At 43.5% G+C, this 18587-nt stretch overlaps 8 protein-coding genes across 8 annotated transcripts; 6 read left to right on the top strand and 2 right to left on the bottom strand.

Annotated features, from left to right (window-relative positions):
- Nucleotides 1–384: 384 nt before the first annotated feature.
- On the top strand, nucleotides 385–2510 carry EAE97_011257 (uncharacterized protein; the record flags this gene model as incomplete). The annotated part of the gene is made up of 3 exons (XM_038881772.1): nucleotides 385–1822; nucleotides 1872–2251; nucleotides 2316–2510. The coding sequence occupies 3 exons, from the start codon at nucleotides 385–387 to the stop codon at nucleotides 2508–2510; spliced, it is 2013 nt and encodes a 670-aa protein (XP_038727350.1).
- A 1000-nt stretch (nucleotides 2511–3510) lies between these two features.
- On the top strand, nucleotides 3511–4605 carry EAE97_011258 (uncharacterized protein; the record flags this gene model as incomplete). The annotated part of the gene is made up of 3 exons (XM_038881773.1): nucleotides 3511–3627; nucleotides 3683–4004; nucleotides 4064–4605. 3 exons carry the CDS (start codon nucleotides 3511–3513, stop codon nucleotides 4603–4605), a joined length of 981 nt encoding a protein of 326 aa, XP_038727351.1.
- A 597-nt stretch (nucleotides 4606–5202) lies between these two features.
- Nucleotides 5203–6589, bottom strand: EAE97_011259 (uncharacterized protein; the record flags this gene model as incomplete). The annotated part of the gene is made up of 3 exons (XM_038881774.1): nucleotides 5203–5222; nucleotides 5537–6043; nucleotides 6103–6589. The coding sequence occupies 3 exons, from the start codon at nucleotides 6587–6589 to the stop codon at nucleotides 5203–5205; spliced, it is 1014 nt and encodes a 337-aa protein (XP_038727352.1).
- Nucleotides 6590–7007: 418 nt separating this feature from the next.
- On the top strand, nucleotides 7008–8312 carry EAE97_011260 (uncharacterized protein; the record flags this gene model as incomplete). The annotated part of the gene is made up of 1 exon (XM_038881775.1): nucleotides 7008–8312. The coding sequence occupies one exon, from the start codon at nucleotides 7008–7010 to the stop codon at nucleotides 8310–8312; it is 1305 nt and encodes a 434-aa protein (XP_038727353.1).
- Nucleotides 8313–10357: 2045 nt separating this feature from the next.
- Nucleotides 10358–10804, top strand: EAE97_011261 (uncharacterized protein; the record flags this gene model as incomplete). Its single annotated transcript, XM_038881776.1, has 1 exon — nucleotides 10358–10804. The coding sequence occupies one exon, from the start codon at nucleotides 10358–10360 to the stop codon at nucleotides 10802–10804; it is 447 nt and encodes a 148-aa protein (XP_038727354.1).
- A 1072-nt stretch (nucleotides 10805–11876) lies between these two features.
- EAE97_011262 (uncharacterized protein) lies at nucleotides 11877–12662 on the top strand (the record flags this gene model as incomplete). The annotated part of the gene is made up of 3 exons (XM_038881777.1): nucleotides 11877–12134; nucleotides 12186–12370; nucleotides 12422–12662. The coding sequence occupies 3 exons, from the start codon at nucleotides 11877–11879 to the stop codon at nucleotides 12660–12662; spliced, it is 684 nt and encodes a 227-aa protein (XP_038727355.1).
- Nucleotides 12663–13140: 478 nt separating this feature from the next.
- Nucleotides 13141–14840, top strand: EAE97_011263 (uncharacterized protein; the record flags this gene model as incomplete). Its single annotated transcript, XM_038881778.1, has 5 exons — nucleotides 13141–13212; nucleotides 13283–13418; nucleotides 13471–13654; nucleotides 13704–14440; nucleotides 14500–14840. 5 exons carry the CDS (start codon nucleotides 13141–13143, stop codon nucleotides 14838–14840), a joined length of 1470 nt encoding a protein of 489 aa, XP_038727356.1.
- Nucleotides 14841–15699: 859 nt separating this feature from the next.
- Nucleotides 15700–18129, bottom strand: EAE97_011264 (uncharacterized protein; the record flags this gene model as incomplete). The annotated part of the gene is made up of 4 exons (XM_038881779.1): nucleotides 15700–17230; nucleotides 17296–17453; nucleotides 17514–17820; nucleotides 17879–18129. The coding sequence occupies 4 exons, from the start codon at nucleotides 18127–18129 to the stop codon at nucleotides 15700–15702; spliced, it is 2247 nt and encodes a 748-aa protein (XP_038727357.1).
- Between the last annotated feature and the right edge of the window lie 458 nt (nucleotides 18130–18587).

Genomic DNA, 18587 nt, shown 5'->3' on the forward strand with positions numbered 1-18587 from the left:
TATTCATTTGTCAGTCGTCAAAGATGTCAAGATACACAAAGAAACGGCGCCTCATTGCTCGGATAGCATACACAAATACGTCATAGACGGGAGATGTTCAAGACTACCTAGGTGGGTAGGTAGCAATCTGAATTCTGATTGATCAAATCAACATTCCTATCCTTCTTTTTCCATAATATTGATAAAATATATGGGGATGCCATACGAAGCCAAGCTATTTTATCCTTTCCCATGATACACAATATCGAATTCTTCAACTTCTCAATGTTCCTTCCATCAAAATACTCGACAATATCCTCATTTCATTCGGTTCCGAAATTGCTATTACTCAGCCTTTGGTCACATTGATACGGCCTTCCTCATTTGCCAGTTCGCTCCAGAATCATGGACACACGTAATTCTCACGACATTCCAAGTCTCAACGACCCCCATGCTGTACCAACAGATCCCTATCGTGGACGCGCGCAACCAATTCACAATCTGCCTATAAGAGTCGAAGCTCACGAAGAAGACATACCTACTGATAGCTATGCCCTGGCAGTCGCAGATCACGAAGAGAAAGGTGCAGCACAACTAGATCATGGAAATGTTGAAGTGCGAGATTTGGGCTGGAATGATCATCCTGACGATGTTCCCACCCCTCTGGTCGGAGGTCTACCAAACGAAGAGTTATGGACTTTAGTTCGACGATTCAACAAGCAGATGTATCATGTCAAATCGTTGCCAGAGCCACCACTTGGAGGCCTGGACTTAAATATTGCGGATGAAGAGGAATTCTCACCAGATAAGTTGAGGGCAAATGTAGAGCGGTTGTATATGACAGTGATAGTCGGGCTTGTGACCTTTTGGAAACATATTGCAAGGTTAAGGTCGTGGAGAGAAAGAGATCGAACAATTGCTTTTGCATCAGTCTACTTCCTGGCTTGGCTTATAGACTTCCTAGTGCCGACGATTGTTGGCTTTTTGATCGTGCTTATAGCGTGGCCGCCAGCAAGAGAATACTGCTTTCCTCCAGCACCACCGGCACTTATTGACAGCTCAACAGGAGGAATTAAGAAGCCGACCGCAGGCGTGCTGGGTAACGACACTAGCTTGACTGGAGCGCCCGAAAAGTATCGAGGAGAGGCGGTTGAGAAAGAAGCTAGCAACTTCGTGAACAGCTTTACCTCCATTGCAATTAGTAGTACAGCAGGGAAACACCCTCAGGGAGATCCATCTGGTGATGAGGCGGCGCCCAGTGCCCTCGAAGATGCAACACCAGACCTAACAAACCTTGCAGTCCATGCCGCAGATGCAAAGGGAAGCAGTGCAGGGGATCAAACAAATAGCCTACATGATAAAACAAAGGAGCCAATGTCTGCAGCAATATGGTCAAAAACCCGACCTGTCATGCATGCCATTGCTGACATATCTGATGGATGGGAAAGATTTGCAAATGCATTATCTCCAACAGCACCATTCCCTCATGACAAACCTCGACTTAAGCTCGCTGGCTGTCTTGCGCCTTTACTCCTCATCTCTATGTTTACTAGTACCTATGTGTTTATGAAACTGAATGGGCTTTTCATCGGGTTCGGATTTTTTGGAGATCCATTGATTTGGAGAGGGCTTTCATACTTGAATCGCGAATTCCCGAATTGGCAAAAATTGTTGGAGATTAGAAACACTTTGCTGAAAGGTGTCCCAACAAATGCCCAACTTACAATCACATTATTGCGAATTGGTGAAGCGAATAAAGCTCCCATTCCACCACCTCCGTCTTCGTCTCTACCGCCACCTGACGTCGCGCATGCTACAGCAGGAGAGGATCTCGATCACCTTGGTAAGTAGACGACACTCCATAAAAAGAAACATACTAATTTATTCAGAAGGTGTATCCGAGGCAGAAATGGCTGATGCCATCAATCCCGACATGCATGCGACCACAACCAGTATAGATCAGTCAAAACCCAAGAAGAAAGGCCACCGTCTGTTGGCGGCCTTTAAAAGTGTTACTAAAGGTGGTGTCGAGACTGCCCTAGGAACGGATAGACTGAAAGCTGCGGCTGGAGCAGAACACGCGAAAAATCGTCTTGGTGTTTTGAAGGATGGGACGGACGATCCGGCGGGCCCTATACGCTTTCCCTCTAGATACAAGGGTCGAAAAGGACATGCATATTTCACAGCCACCGCAACAACCCCGGCTTTGAGCTGGACGACGGAGAAAGAGGACATTGATCCTGTCTTCTCCATAGCGATAGCTGACATTATGGTAAGTTCCATCGATATACATGCCTGTACACGTTGAAAGATATAAGCTGACACAGCAACAACAGGAGATAAAGAAGGTTGGTGGGCTAGGCTGGAAAAGTAAGCTTGTAGTAGGATGGGCTACATCGCGAGAAATTGCGGATGGACTTCTTGTCATCGGCAAAGCTGGGGACCGAAAACAACTTACCGCCATCGCATTACGGGAAGAATTATTCAATCGCTTGATTTCAATGGGTGCACAAATGTGGGAAGCATGGTAGAGAGCGTTTGGGCGCTCATTAGTTTTGTGTTTTGATTCCCTGCTCTCTGTGGTCTGGATTAATTGGATCGCAACAATAGCACAGAGGCGCTTATCGAGAACGCCAGATAATGTATGTTTGTTATCTTGAAGCGAAAAGTGAAGGCATAGGTTCTTAGGTGGCCCATCGCTCCAAAATAATTTCCGAATAGAACCTGCTTGTTTTTTCAGGGTCGTCATTGCAGGTGCCCGGCAGTCAATCAATAATGCCTGACTTCTTTATACATCGTACTGCGTAAGGTTGCATAAGTGGTCGAAGAATGAAGCTTGAATGGCTGGGAATGAGTTTTAGATAAGCACCCAAGGGATTAACCCCCGATGTTTTATCGATGCGTAATTAGGTAAGCTATTTGATTGGTTCATGAGCTTCATCAATTGACGTGGTCAATACTAGGGACAGGGGGTAGGGGGGGGCAGTATGGTGTCGGGTGCGTATTCCAAGCATTCTTGTCTTGACCGACACCGACCATAGGTACAACTCAAATTTCAATTATACCCATGACGTATTTGAATATAGCTTCAACCTCCAGATTGCCAACCAGACTTGCTGGGATGAATTCTTTGACACCGTTTTCAGGATTGGAAGTCTTGGTCATACGGAATGGAGGACAACAAAGGTAAAATCAGGATCTCAAGATCTGTTCCTGGTCTTCTTTATCCGCTTTGTGAATTGATTTATTGGGTGCTTGGAGTGAATTTGACAAGGTAAGAAGAGAAGGAGAGTTGTGTTTCGTGTCATGCCATGGTCAATTAATTTCTTATATGAATGATTCAAGAGTCGCTATTCAAACAATCATTGAATGGCCGATGATTGAATTGCTCATCATTTCCTGTTTCTTTCAACTGTTGATCTCCTAAAGAGCAGATAAGTACTCGTTCATTCATATATACACACCACCTGGGTAGCATCCATCCATCAAAAATTATCACACATCAAATATTCCAATCAATCACTTTCCAAGATGCAGCCACTAGCTGCCATTCCGTTGGCTTGTTCCATCGTGACATTCGTGCTTGGCATGTTGTGTCTTTTCGCAGGCAATAAGCCTGGTTTCATGGAGGACTACCACATTGTGACAGTATGTTCATGAGTCCCCAATTGCAAAGAGACCGCTCTAATTACATACTCTCCAGCTCAATACCTCCGGAATTGGACAAGATCTCATACCCACAACAACCAGTGGTTCTGGTTCCACACCCACCTCTCTATCCCCAGGAGGAATCGTTAGTAGTCTTAGCAGCTTGATACCCCGTGAACCTGGAATTGGCGATGACATTGCAAACGCATTCGGCGATCTTGAAAACGAGATTGCAGATAAGCTTGCAGAAACTTTGGGTATCGAAGAATGGTACTCACTTCATTTGATGGACATGTGCCAGGGATATTATACGCCAAATGCAACTTCCAAGGGGGCAGGATTTAACGTAAGCTCTTGCACGAATCAAACTGCCATGTGTAAGTACTATTGCTTTCCAAATCTTTCTGTCACTCAGATTGCTCATATTTTCTCACAGATCACTTCGAAATTAGTTCCATAATCTCTGAACAATTATCTATCGGCCCCCTTCATCTGAATCTTAGCGACATAGGCTGGCCCTCTGCTATTCAAGATGGTCTCGACACACTCTCCACAGCTATGAACGCTACCTTTGTATTCTACTGCATCGGCGTTGCAGCCGCTGGCCTAGCAATATTAACTTCGCTTGCCGCAATCTTTATAACAGGCCGTCTCTTCTCCTTCCTGAACTCGGGCTTAGCATCACTGTCCCTCCTGGCTCTTACTATATCCTCAGTCATCGTCACTGTTCTCCAAAACAAAGCTGCAGAAATTATCAATAAATTTGGAAATGATATTGGAGTGTACGCATATAAGGGACAGAAGTATCTCATCCTGACATGGGCTGCTACAGCTGTTATTGCTGTTGCGACTATTGCATGGGTAGGCATTTTCTGCGTTGGTCGCAGACAAAAGGGACGTGAATTCCATGAGAAGAGTCGATTTGGAAAGAAGTCAAGACAGAGTGAGAGTAGCGAATTTGCGAGAAGGGGTGCGTAGATATTATGTTCTTTTTTTGTGGCCCAGAAGCTTCTTTTGGGCATGTGGATAGACGAGTGGGATTGGGACGAACTATTTTGATCAGATACCTGCAGATTTGAGGCATGGTTTAATTTTCGTTTATTTTCTTTTATGTTTTAATGGGAAGGTGAGAGTAAGAAGAGGCGAAATGGATTGCCAGATACCTGCAAAGTTTTAGCAGGAGAATGGCGTAGATTGTCATTCAGATAATGATTGTATTACAGCGAGATACCCAGAGAAGTAGAAAGAATGCAATAAAGAAATTTTAATGTATGCCGATCAGTAGAAAATAATGGGCACAGTGAAATCAATAGACACTTTCTTTCTCACAGTTACTCAGTACAATAGCACATATATTTGAATGCTAGAGAACGAGGTAGATCTCTGAAAGGGTAACAGTGCTTAATGAGCGCCACTCGAAGTTGGAATTAGGTTCTTTTTCACGGAAGGATATCCTTACTAGCATGACCATGTCAATCTTCTGATGGCAAGGGTCTTTGAGTATTCTGAGATACCCGTATGAATAAAAGTGCCTCCCCTCCCATTCTATGCTTTTCTTGACTTGATTTTACCTTTTTAATCTGCCTCAGATGGGCCTGTAGATTAGCATTACCTGGGGAAATCACGTGAGCACTGGTCCCACATCTCGCAATTTTGTTCTTGTCGTATGTGACATTTGGGTTCGACCTCTCGATGATATGACAGCGCCCTATCCTATCCATACATACTGCAGGCTCTTAAAACGTCATCGATGGCACTTTTCTGTGTGAAACGAATCGCGTTAAACATGCATGCGCAGTTGATTATGTGAAAGAACCAGCCAGGTAATCTTCCTCTTCCTCCTCTTCTCCTCCTTCCTCTCCTCCTTCCTGTCTCCCTTCCTGTTCCCTTTCCCATTCTTCCCATTCACTCTCAGTGTACCCCTCAGTCGCTTGTCTCCATGTTCTATTCCAGTCTTTTAATACAATCAATGCTTCCTCGTTGCCCAGTATCGGTGGATCCAGCCATGTATCTGTCTCGCCGAATGAACCCGTTACTCTTCTCCAGAACAGGTCTCCTTCTTGATAAAGGTCATATTTCCTCAAATTTTTCCGCATGTCTTCGAATAAATACTCTGTGTTAGATTGCATTGACACAAGAAGTGTATCGCGCCGAGACTTGATGGCATCTACTATTGCCAGGTTTTCTTCGAGAAGATTCGCGGCCTTTTCTGGGCCGAAAGCCGACTGCCATATCTCGGTCCGTAGATCTTCATCTTTCTCCTTCAAAGTCACAAGCTTATTCACCCATGTCGTATATTCCCAATGTTTTTGTAGTACATCGTTCCAACGTTCTGTCAACTCTTCGGTGAGCACAATTGCTGGTAATTCTCGACCTTCAAGATTCACATGAATCAAGTCTGTCGAAGATTTCGCCCCTATTCCACATTTATTAGCCCAAGGTTTGCTAGAAGGGGAGAACAGCTATTTTGCTTACTGGGACTGTTGCGTTCGTCGTCATTGTCATCGTTATTTGCACTTCTTCTCTTTTCACCTCGTTCCTTTCTTCTGAGATCGTCAATTTCTCGTTGAAGGTTCTTATTCTCATTTCTCAATTCAGCCAAGTTTTGCTTCTCAGCGGCGGCTTCAGTTCTTAGCTCGGCGATAATTTGCCTAGTATCCTTATGTGTTTCTCTTTCGACTCCGAGGTCGACCTTAAGTCGCTCCGTTCGCTCTCTTTCGTCATTTATTTCCTGTTTCAACTGTTCTATTGTCTGCCTTGCCACTGAAATATCTGGATCTTCACGCTGAGTGGTGTAATGAATACTTTCACGGATAATCCGTTCGAGACTCCTAATTTGTCTACGTAGAAACTCCACGTCATCACTAGTTGAGACCCGTGGTGCGATCGGTGGTGCTTTGGAGCTTTGAAACCACGATCCCCACCACGAAACAGTTTGATCGGATTGTATAACCCGAACCATTTTTTTGATTTGTGATGGAAGCAGGTCGAACAATTTCGAATGGCTGCAACCTAATCCTTTCTAAGTCGGGGCTGGTCTAACAAATTGAAAAACTTATTGATAATGTTGTAATATGTTTATAATTTTTTCGAGAAGTTCGTTGAAACTACATTCTTTAAGTATAAATAATCTTTGACTTGCTATGTCAAAATCCTGGATCATACGGCCGTCTCTTAGGCCAATACATATTGTCTTTATTCACTGAAGACAATCTACGCCGTACCGAAAGCCGAAAACGGAAATGTTGCGACAAAGAATTCTGGCCCATTATTTGTTCACTGCCATGCTCTATCAAAATGATATTCTATCACAGACCAGCAGTTATGTCAACCCTATTCCTAATAATACTTGTTTGCAATAAAAGTTAAATTAATCAAGAATGGCTCACCAAGGAGGCACACAGGGAGGCTCACCAGCAGCTTGGGGTCGCGGTGGCTCTGCGAGGGGTAATGAGTTAGGATTGAATCGTAATGCCTCTGGGAGAGGCGGTGGGCTAACTCGTACAACTAGCGGGACAGCGAGAGGCTCAGTGGCTCCTCCAAAGGGTAGAGGTAATGAGCCAGTTCGGGGCGGTGGCCATGCTGGAACAGTTTCGGGTAATGTGCCATTAGCACATAGGCCTGCAGCTGGAGCCCTGACCCCGTCCGTGATCATGCCGACACAGGGCCGAGGTCAACCGGTTCCGCTAAAAGGAGCAGCGCCCGTCTTCCAACCAGGGGTACCATTGGGGGCAAGTCCTGTTTCATCAGTACCGCCCTCTGGCCAACCTGGAGTAATCGCAACAGCACCTTTGCCACCCCCTTGGCAGCTTGTTCCTTCGCCTAATCCTAGGATGGAACTTCCATATGAAGGTCATGAGCTTCCTCGGTTTCCTCATGAGCCTTGGGAACATGGGAAAGCAATGCTAGATAGCCCATTTTGGTACGACCCAGTTCCTGGCACCATTATAGTAGACGAAGTAGAGAAGCCAAAGCTTGATAAGAAGCTTTATGAAGCCGCGGGAGACAAACAACCCGAATGTAAACCACCCCCATTGTATAACGAAGCAATAATGCAAACGGCACCATACAAAAGGATGGAACGGTACGGATCGGTGCATTTCGCAGAGGCTTACCATCACGGGGATGTAATATGTGCAGCAGAACACTACCCCGACTTTGCCAGAACAATCCCGGAGCAACATGATAGATACCGAACGGACACAGTCTTTGGACCCGTATTCTCGAAAGAACGTAAATACATTATCCTTCAAAAATATCGCGACCATTGTGTTGTGATACCAATATTTACACACACAGGAAGAGGCCTTGCTGCCAAGCCACTGGCGGTAAGGGAGCATTATATCTCAATACGCGATGGAGACCGACCTAATCAGGCTCCACCAGAGAACAATCATGGTAGTCTCCAAACGCACAGATACCCACAATTTGAAGACCGACGAGATGGACGGAGGGTTCCACATTTTCACATCATGTCCGATAAATCTGCCGCTCATTTCGTTTATCCGATATGTCATAGATATTCAGTGCCATGTATCTTCGAGTCGAGATTAAGGGGAGACAGTCTCGATTACCTCTTACATATCTATTTGAACTATGGTCCGAATCCGTCCCCAGAATATTTCACGCATAGGAGGGATCGGCGGATTACAACCGCGGGGGATAATATAGCACAAGGGGTGTAGCAAGGTATATTCGGCATTTTCCTTACATAATTTTAGATGCAAAAATTTAATTTCTTTTAGAAAAATGAGCTCCTCTTGACGCCCTTAGCATCAGCCACGAATAACTTAGGTCAGATTTGTGTATAAAAAGGGTACGACACCTTGAAGATTGGAAACGCTTTGAAAATAAAAGATAATTCAAAATTGTTAGCAAAGTAAAAATTGTACTGGAAAGGATGGTGGGGATCTGGATACTCTCAAAGTAAATTTGTAAAGCCCGCACTCGCATTGCTTCTTGTAAACTACATCAATATGTATAGTGTCCTGACTTTATACTACCTTGATGTTGATTGTGAATCGCACATGTAGGTAAAATCACTTGAACCAGCGCGTCGGTCAAGTGTTGAGGTATACTGTTCCTTACGAATGTGATATTATCATCCAGGTCATAAAAGCCATGGATCTACAAGAAGGTATCTTTATTATCCTCGGAGAATATGAGCTCCTAAAGGACATGTATCACCCATGTGCTGGCAAATGAATCTGTCTCTTAAAATCCCACATTTTCCCGAATATGTCTATGAAATATGACAAGAATACAACCAGACAAAGTAGGTAATTAATACAGTATAGCTTTAAGGAGTCTCTGGATCTGACTCACATTCTATGCATTTATTTCATATGCCCTTGTTCTTCTTCTTTTTCTTTGTCCGCCACCTTTCCTTTGCTTTGTGATCCTTTCATCTTGGTGATTTCTGGTTCTACCCACACCACCCATCAGCATCTCTTTCTCTCTGGAACCAATCCAGCAAGTATTTATCCATGCTACCGTACGCGACGTACTCTTTGATCTAGGCTACGGATTTCTCTACCTGAGAACTATGAGCTATTATCGCGCCCGGCGTATTTATAATCGGAGCTGAGTTTGATTTTTTCATGCCGTCTCCTCCACGCCAATACAACCTCATTCGGTTATTAGTTCCTTCTGTTCGCGAGTCCATACTGCGAATTTGTTAAAATTGTTAACACATTCATTCTAAATTCTAAGCAAGTCGTCTTTGAAAAAAATATTGCTTTGTGTTACTTCTCCCGATATTCGACTGTATTCTGAGCATTCAAGTTCCTTGTTCGTTAATTCAATAAATTTCATACATGTTTGTCGCAATAAAGAATGGTAGTATGTCCAATCACAGGAGTTGAGACCCTTTACTCCGGTTACCTCTTGGATGTTTCATTCTTGTGAATTTCCTTTTTGGGTTTTGCGTGGAGCAAGTAAAGGTCTTGAAAGTTTTCTCACACAACTCCGTTCGTTGGTAGTCTTCAGTTATTTTAAGTCGATCGCTCAATATTCAGTTGCAGTAACCTTACATTTAGGGTCTGGAGGGGGGTCAAATATAATGCTCCGAAGAAAAGGAAACAAAGTTCGATTGTTAAATAAGGATTACAAAGTCTGCATATGGATTTGAGAGAAAATCGAAACATATTCCAAGAAACAATGTCAAGCTAGTACTAGAGGGATAGAAATGAGATTACTTCTACCTCACAATATGATCTTAGATCAACTATCAATGACGATCATGGCGCGTGAAGTTGAAATATGACATAATGACAACTTGCTCGCTGAAATTTCCTAGCCTGAAGTTTCAGTCACTCTCATTGGCTTCGCGTCAAAGTTCAACCATCTGTCATTGACGTGCCCCTAATCAGTTTAAGCGAGTCTAGTGCAATGATCTGCTTCTTGAAGTTGGCCTCGCGTGGCACTATTTAGCAAATTCTTTTGACGAATATGACAGATATATGTTCTTTGTCAATTTCTAACACGCTGATCGAAGACGGTTGCGTGAGCTCAATGATCAGAGGGCAAATTTTTATTACGAAGTGCAAAAAATAGTCCAACATTGCTTACTTAGTACCTTTCTTCTCAATTTCTTCACTCCATAGAATTTTTGTTCTTCACTTTACACTTCACACTTCACACTTCACAAACAAAACCCTCGACATACAAGTCGAACGCACAAAACCTACACAACTTGATTCACATAAATCTTCATGAATACGTTGTCAAGATGAAGATTTCAAAAGCATGTGTCCTCGCTCTCATCACCTTCTTCACCCCGAACACCGCAGTGGTGATTCCAGAAACCTCTACTCGAGACGGAGATCTGGTCCCATTCAACATGACCACTGCCGAAATCCCCCCACCATTCGTCGTACTCTCCTCCTCTCCCTCCCCCACGAAGACCAAACGCGATGAGGCCAAAGAATCCTACAGAATAATCAATGTGGTTCAGAAACCCTGGCCCTGGCAAAAAAATAAACCAAAAGTAAAGCCCAAGGTTACACCACGTCCATGCCCATACCCAAAGACTCGCCCATGCATCACGCAAAAAGAGATCGATCAAGGATGGCATGATAAGGCAGGATGTTACAGCAGATCCTGGTTTTTCACCTGGGGGTCTACACATTGTTGGGACGCGGGAGATGATTGTGTTAAGCCAGATTGCAGATATTAAACGTGAGCCAGTGTCCCCAGCTATTATATATAGAGATGTTAACTTATACTAGCTATAGAATTTGATAATGGATTCATCACATACATCTTAAACGGCCAAGTCAGAAGAGTTCAACTATCTAGGTGTAACATCAGTATACAATGCTTTTAAATAAGATATTAATCTTACGCGAGAATTTAAGGAGGGAAAACAATTCAAAACCTCTGAAATTATTTAATAAGTCTATATAGTTCTATAAATCTTATAAACAGAGTATATTAGATTGAATTACTATATAAGACCGAGTTTAAGATGTTTATAATATTCTTTTGAAATAAATATCAACGAAATTCAACTTTTTAATATATAATATAGATTATATAACTATAATCTAGATATTTGATTTAGTTTATAGAATTATTTGATAATAGAAAATCTGTGAAATATCAAAATTAAAACAATTAGAAAACCTGAACTTTTTTTATAAATTTTTAAAGACAATCTATAGAAAGTCAAGGGGTAAAAATTAAAGTGAATTTTTTTTTTGAAAATCTAAGAATCTAAAAAAATGAAAAAAAAAAATCAGAAAGATTAAAAATGAAAATAATAATAAGACAACAATTACTTTTGAAATCATTCAAATCTATAAGTTAATTAAATATCTAGTTTCAAAGCGATTATACGATTATGCGATAATATAATTATATAAGATTCATTGAAAACTAGCGATCTACATTAGAAAGTTGAATTTTATTATTATTTATCTCAAAAAGACTCTATAATATTAGCATTTAGATGATAACATTCCTCTCTGAATATCTAATGATTGTATCCGAACGTTGTAGGCCAGATTCTGTACCGCAAGGATGTTACAACTATCATCATATAATCCCCATTCCATTTATGCTAATCCCTGATCGCAACTACCCCACAATAGCTCGAAGCTTCAAAATAATTTACACTTCGTAGGTATACACACACCTTTCAATTCTCAACTTCTGCGATTCATTTTTTCTTCCCAATAACAACACTAACTCTGCACAAGGTTGTTGTTTTTTTTTCATATTAATTGCTCAACCAACACAAACCAACCATGCTTCCTTCAATTAGAGCAGCATCTCTGCTCGGTCTCCCTTCATCTTTGCGTCCATTCTTCCTGTCACGACTCTACGCAACACATACAGGTTTAGGTACCACAAGTGCCTCGTCGCAACCAAAAAGAAAGGCCGTCACTACCTTCAACGACGATGGCAGAGTTCCTTGGCGTGACTTGTCGCGGCGGGAAAAGGTTGCCAGAACTACGCAACAAACGTTCAATCTTGGTACTGTCCTTGTCGGCACAGTATTGACGGTATGTAAATCGCAATGTTTTCACATACTTCACCGCTGACATTCAATGCAGGGAGGCGTCATCTATCTTCTCTACACAGAAGTATTTGCGCCCGAGAGTAAAACCAACCAATTCAACAGGGCCGCCGATCAAGTCAAGAAGGACCCGCGATGTATAGAAATACTGGGCGATGGAAAGAAGATAAGAGCATATGGCGAGCCAACAGCGAGCAAATGGGCAAGAGCTGGGCCTATTGCGTATGTATCCTATACTACATCTGTGCCCGAATTGTACTAACTTTCATTAAGATCCAATATTTCGAAGGATCGTAGAGGGGTGGAACATCTGGTTATGCATTTCAACGTCGAGGGTCCGCTCAATCAAGGTGTGGTGAACCTACATATGGTCAAGCGACCGTCTGAGAGCAAATTTGTATACAAGTACTTATTCTTGGACGTGAAAGGGCATCAAAGAATTTATCTTGAAAACGAAAATTCAACGAATAATGGGCCAGGGAAAGGCAAATTCTTGGGGGTCACTTGGCGATGATATGAATATCCGCTTCAAACTGGGACATCGAGAACATTGCTGGGCCGGGATGAGGTGGTGTTTGACGTTTACCTTATAAACAACTGGGAAGAGTTGGGTGGATTATGAGGGGTTAATTAACAATGATTTGAATATCCGATCCAAACTGAGACATTCGAACGTTACTGGGCTGGAATGAGGTGGTGGTTAAAACCAATTTTAAATCCCTTCAAATTTCTATATCATCTAGAGTTTCAAGCTTGTGATACCCTGTCATTACCTAATCTATGCCTGTAAACTGACCTCACACCGCTTTACCAAATTAAGCTTAGTGGATTTGAACCTCAATTGACGTGCGAACGCCATGGCAATCTGGCCATCCCTCGACTACAACAATAATTTGAATCCGATCACAAAAAGGGGTCTTTTATTTCTACGCAACTCCAACGAATTCCCGTCAGAGATAATAACATCTACACATACTAGAAAGCTATCTAACATGGCAGCTCTTGCTTCGAAGGCGCAATCCCAGAAGCTCTTCGAGAAGTTAAAGACAAAGCCAGCAAACAGGGTACGCAAGACAAATCTTCTCTGGATAAATGCAATCATGATGCATGTGCTGATATGCTTTCGCGCAATAGATTTGTTTTGATTGTGGGGCAAAGAACCCGACATGGACGTCTGTGCCTTTTGGAATCTACCTCTGCCTTGATTGCTCATCGAATCATCGCAACTTGGGTGTTCACATCTCCTTTGTGCGATCGACAAACCTTGATCGTACGTATAGGGCACGACCTTGGAAAGGTCTCGGGGCTAACATTGTGACCAGAATGGCAATGGGATCAGCTTCGGGTTATGAAAGTTGGTGGTAACGAATCTGCCACGAAATACTTTCAATCAAATGGAGGTACTGCAGCACTCAATAGCAAGGACCCCAAAACTAAATACCAGTCGAACGCGGCCACGAAATACAAGGAAGAGCTGAAGAGACGTGCTGCCAAGGATGCTGCAGAGTATGTCATTTTCTGAGGATGTGAGATGTCAATGCTGATTGATGTACAGATACCCCAACGAAGTCGTTATCACCGATGCGGCGACTGATGCCGCTGACGGAACTTCTACACCTGCCGGCGAACCTGAGGATGACTTCTTTTCCTCTTGGGATAAGCCTTCGATCAAGCGACCAACACCCCCAATCTCTCGAACTGCCACACCACCTGTTGTTGGACGAACACCTTCCCCATTCCTCAATGCCGGTGCCAATGCCGCTGGTAACGGAATCGCAAGAGCAACATCACCACTAGGAAAAACAGAAGGGACAGCTGCAGCGCCTACGGCTAGCCGTATTACATCGTCTGCTGCGTTGCGGAAAAGCGCTACAACAGGGACCGGACCAAGAAAAGCAAATGTCCTCGGCGCAAAGAAAACCAAGCTGGGTGCGAAGAAGGTTACTGGCGATGTAATTGATTTTGATGCCGCCGAGCGTAAGGCAAAGGAAGAAGCCGAGAGAATCGAGAAATTAGGCTATGACCCTGAGGCCGAAGAAGCTGCGACAAAGAAGTCAACCGCAAAGGCAGCTGATCTTTCGAGCATTGCCGCACCAACACCGGTGAGCCCAGGAAGGGCAGGATACGGCTCTGGTCACAGCAGAGAACGGTCAAATGGTGAGGTTGAAAGACTCGGAATGGGAATGGGAAGACTTGGATTTGGACAGATTGGAGGCTCAAAACCTGCAGCTACTGCACAGAAGAAGATGGGCGGTTTTGGCTCAGTTGGGCCTATCAAGGCCACAAAAGAAGGTAAGAGATTACATTCAAAAGTCACCACCTCCTAAACCTTAAGGCTAACATTTATACAGATGATGATGAGAAATACGCTCGTCAAAAGTTCGGCAGCCAAAAAGGCATCTCGTCGGATGAGTTCTTCGGCAAAGGGTCATTTGATCCGAGCGCACAATCAGAAGCCAAAACTCGCCTACAAGGTTTCGAAGGTGCCACATCTATCTCATCCAACGCTTATTTCGGAAGACCTGAAGAAGAAGAGGGCGGAGAAGATTACGGTGATCTCGAGACCGCTGCAAAGGACTTTGTCAGAAAATTTGGTGTCACAGCCGGAGATGATTTGGATAACTTAACACAAGTCCTTGGGGAGGGTGCAAGCAAACTGCAAGGTGCCATCAGAAGCTATTTGAACGGCTGAATAAAGGTGATGGGTGATACACAGGAGTTTGGCGTTTTTATGAGCAGTATGTGAAACTGTTATGGCAAGATTGAGAAGTGAGAACTTTGAAAAACGTACTCGAAGATCGCAGAGGGCGAAAATGGCTTATTCTCGCAGCAATCGGTGAGGATAATTCATTTCTTCTCTTATGTAAAACTTTGATCCCACAATTTAGATGGCATTACTTCTGTGTAACTATTGTAGATTTCCGATACTAATTGGAATTGGACGAAGGTGTAATGATTTACCGTGTTTTGAAAGATATCTCATGTTTCTTCGTGATGGATTCCTTTTCTACGAATCTGGCCAATTTTACCCGGCAAAAAAAGTCGATTCAGTATTTTGGACTATTGAAATGTCTAACAATGGAACACCATACTCGCTAGTTCCCTTAGGTAAAACATGGAGCACAACTGGGGGAGCTGTCTGAAAAGCATGTCGAAAGTTCGGATTCAAAAGTTTTCGAAAAGTGCAGGATGCAAAACAGTTAGACGTACACAACACAGATTATCATTAGCGGCAAATCGTGTCATTTTTTGTGAGAATTGTTTGAAAATTGAACATCAATGAGTATGGAAATCCATCATCCTCCCTTCCGCTCAAACTTCCGGCATTGAAGTTTTCCAACACCCTCGTTGCCTAAACAGTATTGAGATATATTCACATTCATCGATGTAGTAACACTACGAGGGAAAATGCCAGATTTTCCTACAGTACATTCGCTAGACTTTTTCGCCATGGCTTTTTATTTCATCTCCAGTATACCATACTTTCTACCTATCCACCACCACCTCTGCTAATACTTGACACAGTCGTCTTAGTACTACTAGTGGATCGATCATCTTCTACCCGTCGCCGAAGCTGTCTCTGTTATCTTTCCTGGACCCAGTCCTCTCGTTCTAGTGCGACTCAGACCTGCTGCAATTGTACAAGTTCCGGTTCTTCTAGAAATAGTATTATTAGCTACGCCAAGGTGCCCTTCTGGTCCTCCGGATCCTCCAGTTGCAACAGTTGAGGTGGTAGGTCCTGAGGGACTCCATAGGCTTTGTCCGGGTACGTACCAGGTGCTCCCACTGATGACCTGGGGGACGGTGGGCGAATACGCGGCGATGGAGATACCGATTGTTGAATAGATGATGGTGGCTTCGATTCGTTCGATAATGGGGGTGGGGCAAGCGATGAACGTTGCATCGTCGGTGATGCTGATGTGTGGGGTATCAGTGCCGAGGGCAAAATGCGAATTGATGGTCTGGGGTGATTCAAAGGTGGGGAGTGGAGCGGGAGGAAGGAGAGAGATAGAGGTAGGAGACGGTTGATCTGAAACTGTACGAATGGTAGAGGTACTTATTGGAGAGCTGAATGAGGAGCCGGTGGCTGCGGATTCGGCGATGGTCTTTGTCAGAACCAGTGGAAAGAGCAGGGTTGATGGACACCAGATGGCTTCCTTTGCACAGCTGTAGATGGTGTAAGTACTTTTAGAATTAACAGTGATTGTTGGAAGATCATTTGAACTAGATGTGAAATCATCATGCTCCTTGCTCTCGATGGGCACAATGATGGTATGGTCGGTAGTAGCCATCGGGAATGGCGCCCCACTTGTGATAGTAGAATCGGAGGAGCGAGGTATCTTGATCGCAGCGATAGGAGATGATTCGGTCTTATCACCATATGTTTGAATGGGGCGGGTATGCGAGATGGAGCCACTGGTTGAGTTTGCAGAAATTGCCATTGAAGTTCCTGAACTTGCTCCGCTGGGTATACGTGTCGCTTCGGCCGAGACATCAGAACCATATAAACTCCCCCTCGTAATTGTAGAATTGCTCGAATTTGTCGAGTATGGTTCTGTTCTGCTTCTCGACTCTTCAGCAGAGAAGTAAGAGATTGTAGAAGTAGTCAAGGATGACGGGATAGTCGTGGAAGGAATCTTGCATGTACTCTTACTAAAAGTTGTCTCAGGTTCTGGTGTTGGAGTAATAGAATTGCTTGTTGTCGAAGATGCAAGACCATTCTGAGTTGTTGAGGTAGTACTGATAAAGCACGTTGAAGGTAACGGCGCAATGTACAGAGTTGATACCACAATAGGCCCAGCTGCCCATGTTAGAAAGTCAATTGCTTTGGCTACTTCAGCATAGACAGCAACGTCGATTATGAAATTCTCGGTAAAACTCCGTGTGCATAATTGGTTTGGCTGATAAGTAATGCAAGCCTTATATAGAGGAGCGTCAATGTATGCGCCTGCCTCAAATTTGAACCCGAAATTGAAGACTTCCACAGAGGTACCTGCCTTCAATTTGAATCTGAGAGCTACACTGAAGCATCCAGCTCCGGACTTGAATTTTGCTGGTATGGATTTCGCTTTTATCCATTTCCTGTGTTCTGTTGGTTTTGACGAGAAAGGTGTTCATGGAGGTTTGATGGAATTGGTGTTACAAACAGATTCTCCTCTACAAGCTCTCCACTGAGTGGACTTAGGATGATAAAAATATCATCTGGGAATTCTACTTCAAACTCAGCAATGACGTCCACCGGTGCAGTGACTGTAAACACTAATTCAATCTCAAATATCAACCCAATCGAGTCTTTATCATTAAGCTGAACCACATTAATATGTCAACAAGCAAGGTGTGAGCATAGATATGTGGTTATACTTACCTGTATACCAAGAAGACTTTCTGATGTGAATATAGGAACGGTGTAAGTTCCTACTATAGCGAAGGCAATATCTATCTCGAAATGTCCAGTGACTCCTTGGAACCCAAGTCTTAGGCTCAAATCAAGTGCGTCGACAATGATTTCCTTGGGGTTTGTCAGAAAATGTAGAATATCTCCTAAGATGAAATCGTCCGTTTCCACCCCGGAGGTTGTAACGATTGCATTGCCGGTGGTGAAACATTCCACACAAGTCGCCTTGATGAATCCTGTTACTTTTCCTCCCTCGCCAGGTGTGGCTTTTACTGCGCTGAGAAACTTGATATCAACAGGAGCTTGTATATTGAGACTCCATAACAGTAACTTACATCTGGAACATAACAGAATTGGGTGGTAGATGAATGGCTAGGGGGAAAGATCCGAGATCTAATGCCGACCGTCTTTCTTCCATGGAAGAGACAATTTCTAAGTTGGCGCCTCGTACCTGGTGTGCTTGAGACTTTGAGTAGTCATATCTCCCGTCATATATCTTGTGTGGTTCATTATCAGCAGGAACAGGAGAAGAAATGGCAGGAAGAGCCAAGCTGAGCACTAAACTTGAGACAATCGCCCACTTCATGATGGCAGATGTGAGTCTCAGATCTAGTTCAAACGACGAAGGATGCTTGATGCTCAATGTCAGAGTTTGGTGTAAAAACGAACGTAACTTGGAAGGACCATGTATAACGATACAAGATATATGCAAAGTTGCAGCAGGAAAAAGAAAGTATTATAAGGGTGGTTAATCAATAGTGAACCATTCCTTTCCATGCCATGTTTGAGTAGCTCGAGCATTTAAGCGAGAGTGAAGATACCCCGCATGGTAATTTCCTCTTAAAATATTGAAATTCCAAGTAAGTCTTATAGTGCTCGATTTTAACATCCGTGAATTCACTCGTGTCAATATCTGCGGGGTCGCTGCGGTTGATACTAGTGGATTATAGGCATCCCTCGAATGTGGGCTGGATATTGATTAATGAACGACCTCCCGTCAGAAATACATGGCAAGTAGATTGTGGGTATGAGTGTCGAGTTGTA

This window comes from Botrytis byssoidea, assembly GCF_014898295.1.
Source record: "Botrytis byssoidea strain MUCL 94 chromosome Unknown BBYS_035, whole genome shotgun sequence".
In the NCBI taxonomy this organism is placed as follows: domain Eukaryota; kingdom Fungi; phylum Ascomycota; class Leotiomycetes; order Helotiales; family Sclerotiniaceae; genus Botrytis; species Botrytis byssoidea.